We start from the raw sequence: 7,575 nt of genomic DNA, 5'->3' as shown, positions 1-7,575 counted from the left end.
CTCCTGTATCTTTTCATCCATTCATCCATCTATCCATGTATCTATCTTATTTAAACATACGAATAAAAGCTTTATTGGCATCACAGATCAGAAAGCTTTATTAAAGTTAAAAGGTGATATTAAGCAATAAAATAAAGATACAATCAAATGTGAACATATCAAAGACAATATAATAACTACAAATAGCTTATTTTCAAGACATTCATTTATATTTAATTTGAATCACAAAGTAAATGTATTTTTATTGAGGCTGATCTCACACCATAGTTTTGGGGCGGTTGTTGAGTGAGTGGTCTTCTTTACATAGACGATCTTTGGCCACAAAGCAGCAACACAGAAACATGGCAGACAGCGCGGCTAAACACGAAACTGATGAATTATATCAGAAAGCCAAGAGGGCGAAATCTGACAACGAGAATGGCGGAGGAGAAGTTGGAAAGGAAATTGAATGTGGAAATATTCTGTCTCAGTTCAAAACGACTAAAGTCTTGAGTGATTCAGCCCGGGAGAAAAACATCTTCATCCACGGAAAGGTGACGTGATGTTTGTTGTTAACTGTCAGACGGCATTACACTAATTGTAGCTATGCTTATGCAGTCTAAAGAAGTATCGGTACCGTCAAAGGAAAATGTTTTTATTGTTGTATTCATTCAAATTGGTTTGAGGAGTTTGTGCAGGAAGTAGGGAACATTGACTTCCGGTTTGATATTTCAAAATACGAGTCTGTGTGAAAGTGCTCTATTGTTAAGATGGACACGGTTTGATATTTCAAAATACGAGTCTGTGTGAAAGTGCTTTATTGTTAAGATGGACTTGAAGAAGAAGTTCTTGAAATGACTGACAACGCTGTACATTTAATTGTTATACCTTTTGGGCTGTATTTAAACACAACACAGGGCTAAAAATATCAATATTTTATTTTTGTGATGTGAGACAATACATCTTTTTAGATTTAGGATATCCTGATAATCATGCTGTATTTTACTGGTTTTGATTGAAGGGTGCATTTTCTGAATTTACCAGACTTTTCAACTTCTTGCCTTTGGTTTTGCCCAGCCTTAAAAATTGAACATGTCCTCACCAGCTTGCTGATCAGGATGCGGTGATAATCTTGGAGAAGACCCCCATCAGAGAAGACACCCTGGCTGAGCTCTTCACCGGTTCAACGTTGAAGCTGGAAATGAAGAACGACATCTACAGCACGTATCGCTTACAAGCTCCCCCTCAACTCAATGGTATTATCTAAAAATAATAAACAGACTTAAGGTATTGTATATTCAGCAGCTACTTTGGCAAGCTAGAGCCATTTTTTTGACATAATGGATGGGTTTGTTTTGCAGAGATAAAGACTACAGTCGTGTGTCCAGCCACAGAGAAGCATATAAAGAAATACCAGCGTCAGGAGAGCTTCCTGGTGGAGGAGACGGGAGCGGACTATCAGTCCATCACGTTGCCTTACATTCAGAAGCAGAGTTTCAGTGTGCAGGTCAGTGTCCTGAAATCTCCCCCTGTAGTGCACTAATAACCTGCTTTAAGTGGCGTAATATCGCACACTTAACTGTAAAATACATTTGAATTCCTTTATTTCCCCAGTGGGTATACAACATCTTGGAGAAGAAGGCCGAGGCTGACAGGATCGTTTTTGAAGATCCAGACCCAACAGTCGGATTTCTACTCCTCCCAGATTTCAAATGGGACCAGAAACAGGTGAGACACCATACATATTGACCACAGTAGAGCCCAGGAAGAGACGGGTAAGACATGGTGGTACCTGGAATATAAATACACTTTATGAAATCCCATGAGCTCCAAACCTGAGGTCATTAAAAGTCAAGTAAAGTTGTGTTAGAAAAGTATTTCATCTGATTACAACAATACTTTAAGAGACTCAGGACCTGTGCAGTTTCCCAACATCTGTCTTCTTCTTCTTCCAGATTGATGATTTATATCTGATCGCCATAACACTTCAGAGAGGCATCCGGAGTCTCAGAGACCTGACGCAGGAGCACCTCCCTCTGCTGCAGAACATCTTCCAGAAGGGCAAGGTGGGCTTACAAAGTCACCTCGGGGGGTCTTATTGGAAAAAAAGAGTAGAAAAAATGCCCTCTTTTTTTCTGCCGCGGTGTACTCGTGTAACCTTGAATATTATAACCATTAACTTCAACTAATGCAACCGTTTGTTGCTATTTTGGTTTTTTCGCTCTCTCCCCCTTTAATATCTGTCTCCCTATAATAAAAAGGCCAAACTTAAAACTAAAAATATTTTACAAAAATAATAATATTATTATTATAATTTAAAGTAACTTTTGTGCTTTCAATCAATTCTTAGTAGGTTGAATAAATGGCCATGTAGACTACTCGCCACATCGTGGCAATAGCTTCAATAAGGCTTAATAAAACTAACTCCTGTTTCAAAATCAAAGGATACTTTTGTTGTATTTTATATTGAACATATTTATACATTTTTATTTAAAACACCTTTAAATATAATTTATAATGTCACTTATTTTTTACTTATCATTGTGTGAACCCTTACCTTTCCTATCCTGTCTATCACTGTTCCTGCCATGACACCAGCATTTCCTCTACGGGGATAAAGATTGATTTGATCTTATCCCTCATTTTATGAACCAGTCCCTCTCAAAATCAGCTTCCATCAATCAGCCAAAGAAACACATGATTTGCCCTCAGACAAGACTTGACCGATCTCAGTTCTGTGTAGAGTCGTAGTTGGAGATATTCTTAGTAATAACAGACAGATTTTTATAATGTCAACCAAACAATAACAACACTTGTCTCCTTGTGGTCTAGGAAGCCATCCTGCAGCGCTACCAGCTTCCAGCCAGTAAACTGCGAGTATACCTGCACTACCAGCCGTCCTACTACCACCTCCACGTCCACTTCACCAAGCTGGGCTACGAGGCTCCGGGCTGCGGTGTGGAGCGGGCCCACCTCCTCGCAGACGTCATCCAAAACCTGCAGTCCGACCCCGAGTACTACAAGACCCGGACCCTGTACTTCCCCCTGAGGGTGGACGACGGACTGCTCAGCAAATACAAGGAGGCAGGGAGGCTGTGATTCTTTAAAGATGACCATCCTTTCCTTACCTGTGTGAATACCCGTGCTTTTATAAATCAATCCAACTTAGTTTATACAGCACTTTTTATACACAAAAGGTAGAACAATATTCTTCGGAAAACCAAATTAAACCCAACAAAAAAGAATACCAGCCCTTCCTCCCAATCCATGGGCACTGTGTGATTATTACAGAAGTCAATCAACACAGGACTGAATGAAACAAGAATACATTCATAGAAAGTTAATTGGAGTTCTTTCCACTGATTTCTAGTTGCAAACATTTTATGAATATTTGTATACACATTTTGTTGAATTTGTAAATGTTTGAGCAAATCTTCAGCAAGGTGTTTTTTTATTTCCCTTTTTCTTCCTGCTTTCATTATGAGAAAGAGTGGATGCGACATTTGTCAAACCATTGGAGACATGATTTTTTCTGCCAAGCTCCGTTCATGTTTTTTAAATGTTAACTGAATTAAAGATTATTTTTTTTGTATTTCCCTTGTTTATAATTTAACTTTGGATTTTGGGAGACAAAACCGAAATGACTAGTTTTCTAAAATAGACAGCCCTTTATTACATCATATCTCATAGGTGTGAAGTTAAATTGTACATGACTTGAGGTGAGGCTTGTTTTGAGGCAATTCAAAGTGTAAAGTTTTATGTCAAGCTTTATTACTGAATCATGTTGAGCTGCAGTAACTCAGCCACAACCCTAGATGGCAGCATTAATCACAAAGGAGCCCAACTTGTTCACTGTGAAATTATTTGACTGTAAATAACTTTGATAGCTAGTAATAAACTAGGCTTTCTGTACCTCTCTATCTTCTTTACAAAAAGAGAGCAAATGTTATTTCAATGCTGTTATTTTTGTAAGTCATGTAAACACAAGGGCCTTTTTTTACTAAGCTATATTTAACCTTAGACAGTTTACATACTTTTGGAGCATAAGTACCATGTTTAGATGGATTGATATCCTCGATGCCAGAGGTTCACAGCTGCATGCTCCTCCAGAAAAGTTGACAGAGTACAGTGTAAGAAACGAATGATGTGAGAGAGTCACAGCTGTTTTCACCATAATGAATAGTCTAAGCACATCTATCTGTAGAGACAACATATTGTTTGGATCTGATAACATGATTCAATTGTTTGTTAAAGGGACATGTCTTGCAGCAGAGATCATTTTCTTATCTGATTTCTTTTACTTGGCCGGTGCTGGCTTTGTGCTTATGGTGCATTTAGGTGTTCCTCGTAAAAATGTAAACTAGGCCTAATTAACAGTACCCAAACTCATAGGCTCAGGAAATACAATTGTAGACCAGTGCTTATTGATAGCTACAGTATATACTGATCTGTCAAACCCAAGGAAACGCCAAATGTTTAAGGTTAAAACATGAAACATGTATTTTATTTATATAAAGGTTATATAAATACTCTTTTAAGTTAGGTTTACAGGTAACCCTGGAATGGTTTGACTTTTCGTGTTTGAAAATATCCCAAATTAAATGCCTCAGAAACAAAACAAACCTCACAGTTCAATCTACCATTTACAATTCCTCATTTCAGTGTCACTGCTAAACCATCAGTTTTTGTAATATCAGATTCCATACAATTTCAAACCAGCATTGTATCTATTACCCTAAAGTTGCAAACCTTATTGTAAATAATATGAATAATAACACAAACTTATGTCCAACTTGAGCTAATTCTAGCTAAAAAAAAAGCCCACAAAAAGGGCTGGATTTGTTGTTCAGCCATTGACCACGTTTAATGTGAATTCTTCAGATCGTGCTCTTCCAAATTGTGATTCACAAGCCTACATTTTCAAGTGTGAAAAATAATGTTTTTTAATCACTATTATTGTGTTGCAATGAGTCATGGTTTCCCTTTCTTTTTTTCATCTTAAATAAAATGAATTATCAGGAATAAACTCTTGAGATGTGGGTCCTGAAAAAAGCAAAACCATATGAAAATAAATAAATATCAAAAACGTTTACAAACAAAAGAAGAACATGCTCCACTCAGAGAAAAGTAATAGGAAACATTGCATTTTTGGAACTAGGGTAAAAATGATGGGTCCAGTTTTTTCATATGCAAGTAGGGATTGGGAGATTCCGTGCCGCCTGTGAACGCAGCTCCGCTGAGCATTGGACGCAGGCAGGACGGAGACAGATAATCCAATCATTAGTCGACTAACAGCTCAGGGTCCATGTCTTGGCTTCAGTCTCTGAGGGATGAGTTCACTCTTGAGACCGTTTGAGATAGAGCAGACACGGTAAGTGTTTACGTTCTCACGGAAACTTCAGCTTTGTTGTGCTCGGAGTAGAGTTATAATGCAGCGGGAATTATGAGGATTGACTGATGATCGATACGTGTGGTCGATAACAGTGTCCCACAAAGCTGTGCCTTTGTTTGTGCATCGGTTTGAGTTGTTAAGAGAGGAAAAGACTGTTTTCTGGATGGACCATGGTTTACTGGCAACACTGGGGCGATGTAGGTGGGCGGTTTCTGGCTGCAATTATAGTTCTTGAAGTCCATAGTAAATTATTACATAGTTTTATTTGGGACATCTCTCTTGGATATCCTAACTGAAATGTGATGTTGCTTTGCTGTAGACTTTATTTCTTTAATTTCCCCAAAAATGTTGGCAAAACAGTATATTTGGCTTCAGGCAATCAGATAAAACGTTGCCAGCAAAATAATGAAGCCTTCAGGCAAACTTTACTTTATTACATCATTGAATCTCAAGATAAAATTTCTTCTACAACTTAATATGATTTATCTCGTGAGAATTTGGGTCATTAAAATGATTTAAAGGTTAAAATCTATCCCAAATGTATGCTTGAGGTCTGTCAATAGGACCCTGGTTATAATCGACATCAGTTGTTAAAGGTAATCATGAAGAGTAACTGTTTGCATATGCATTCACCTTAAAAGTATAAAAGGTCAACTTTATTGCAATTTTTTCACGAATTTATTTGGTCTTTTTAATGTCATACTTTGGTATTTCTCACTATGGTCAACATACTGTACTGCTGTGAGATTACACACACACACACACGCACACACACTCCTCACCCTCTGCGCTCAGTGTTTGGTAGTAGCAGGTCAAGGACGGTCCAGATTAAACTGTTATCTTTCACTTTGTGGGAAACCACTGTAATCCTGAACATAGACAGTGCCTGATTCAGAAATAGAGTCCTGGTGTCGTTCAGTGTGAGAGGATAAAAGGCTCTATTGATCTGGGATCTGCTGATCTGATCCTCAGGAGGATATACCCAACATAGACATCTGATTGTGTCCTTGTGACAATAAAGCAAACACACAAAGCATAGATAAACCCTGACCATCGGTGATATTAGACTTGTCATCTGCAGGAAATGGAGTAAGCATTATCACACTTGGCGTGGATACATGGGTTTAGGGCATCAGGGTAATCTGTGTGTGTGTGTGTGTGTGTGTGTGTGTGTGTGTGTGTGTGTGTGTGTGTGTGTGTGTGTGTGTGTGTGTGTGTGTGTGTGTGTGTGTGTGTGTGTGTGTGTGTGTGTGTGTGTGTGTGTGTGTGTGTGTGTGTGTGTGTGTGTGTGTGTGTGTGTGTGTGTGTGTGTGTGTGTGTGTGTGTGTGTGTGTGTGTGTGTGTGTGTGTGTGTGTGTGTGTGTGTGTGTGTGTGTGTGTGTGTGTGTGTGTGTGTGTGTGTGTGTGTGTGTGTGTGTGTGTGTGTGTGTGTGTGTGTGTGTGTGTGTGTGTGTGTGTGTGTGTGTGTGTGTGTGGTCAAATGTCAAAGCCCTGATTTGAGAGCTGATCAGGTCATCGGTCACGGAACAAACCCTCAGAGGTTTTACATAGACGTTGTTTACGGACGAAATCCTTTCATAATAACTCACTGATACGTAATTAGACATCTTGCTGTTGCTGTGACCTGGTCAGTGTAATACTGACTGTGGTTTAATTCTTGCATTCTGTGCAGCCTGAGGGAATTTTGATTTTATTATTATTTCCTGCATTATTAATGGAAACTACTTTTAATCTACTCACTAAAAGAGCACTTGAAAAGAATAAACATAGACCAAGAACATGCCGTAAGCTAAACATTTCCAAAATGTTTCTTTTCTTGGCCCATGTTTTACATTTCCGTCAAGTTTAAGGAAACTGGATCAGTCATTCTTTTCCCGTAATCCTGATGACAATCAAACCTGCCGAAAGCGATGTGTGCTTGTCAGGGCTAGTAGCCTACTGGTAAGCCTGAGAATAAAAAAGTATTTTGTTTGTTTTGTGTCTGGAGGGCGTCTACGTATCAGGCATGCAGTGTTCAATTTGTGATATTGGGCTATATTAATCAAATCAAATAAATAAACTTTGATCGATTGGTTTAATTATATTATTGTATTGGTTGTACTGGTTCTGGTGTTTTTGGAGTTTGATCCAGACCAGGAACTAAACGGCAGGACATCACTGCCCTATTGCACAATTATATATCTTTTTAAACCGTCCTGTAAAAC

General features: G+C 38.6%; 2 protein-coding genes across 3 annotated transcripts in view; both read left to right on the top strand.

Moving 5' to 3' along the window:
- Positions 1-280: 280 nt before the first annotated feature.
- Positions 281-3,571, top strand: dcps (decapping enzyme, scavenger). The gene is made up of 6 exons (XM_034093146.2): positions 281-533; positions 1,085-1,235; positions 1,341-1,486; positions 1,594-1,707; positions 1,935-2,045; positions 2,812-3,571. Exons 1-6 carry the CDS (start codon positions 342-344, stop codon positions 3,076-3,078), a joined length of 981 nt encoding a protein of 326 aa, XP_033949037.1. The 5' UTR covers positions 281-341; the 3' UTR covers positions 3,079-3,571.
- A 1,678-nt stretch (positions 3,572-5,249) lies between these two features.
- Positions 5,250-7,575, top strand: part of LOC117453702 (capping protein-inhibiting regulator of actin dynamics) — a 53,952-nt gene continuing 51,626 nt past the window's right edge. The window contains exon 1 of one of the 2 annotated variants that reach the window (XM_034092620.2): positions 5,250-5,350. In XM_034092620.2, coding sequence (XP_033948511.1) covers positions 5,310-5,350 — 41 coding nt within the window. In that variant the 5' untranslated portion in view covers positions 5,250-5,309. The remainder of the gene's footprint in view (positions 5,351-7,575) is intronic. The other variant, XM_034092618.2, reaches the window with a different exon arrangement.

The sequence above is a fragment of the Pseudochaenichthys georgianus genome, chromosome 10, assembly GCF_902827115.2.
Source record: "Pseudochaenichthys georgianus chromosome 10, fPseGeo1.2, whole genome shotgun sequence".
NCBI lineage: Eukaryota > Metazoa > Chordata > Actinopteri > Perciformes > Channichthyidae > Pseudochaenichthys > Pseudochaenichthys georgianus.
Note: the sequence above shows the minus strand (reverse complement) of the source record. Positions and strands in the feature narration are given on the sequence as shown.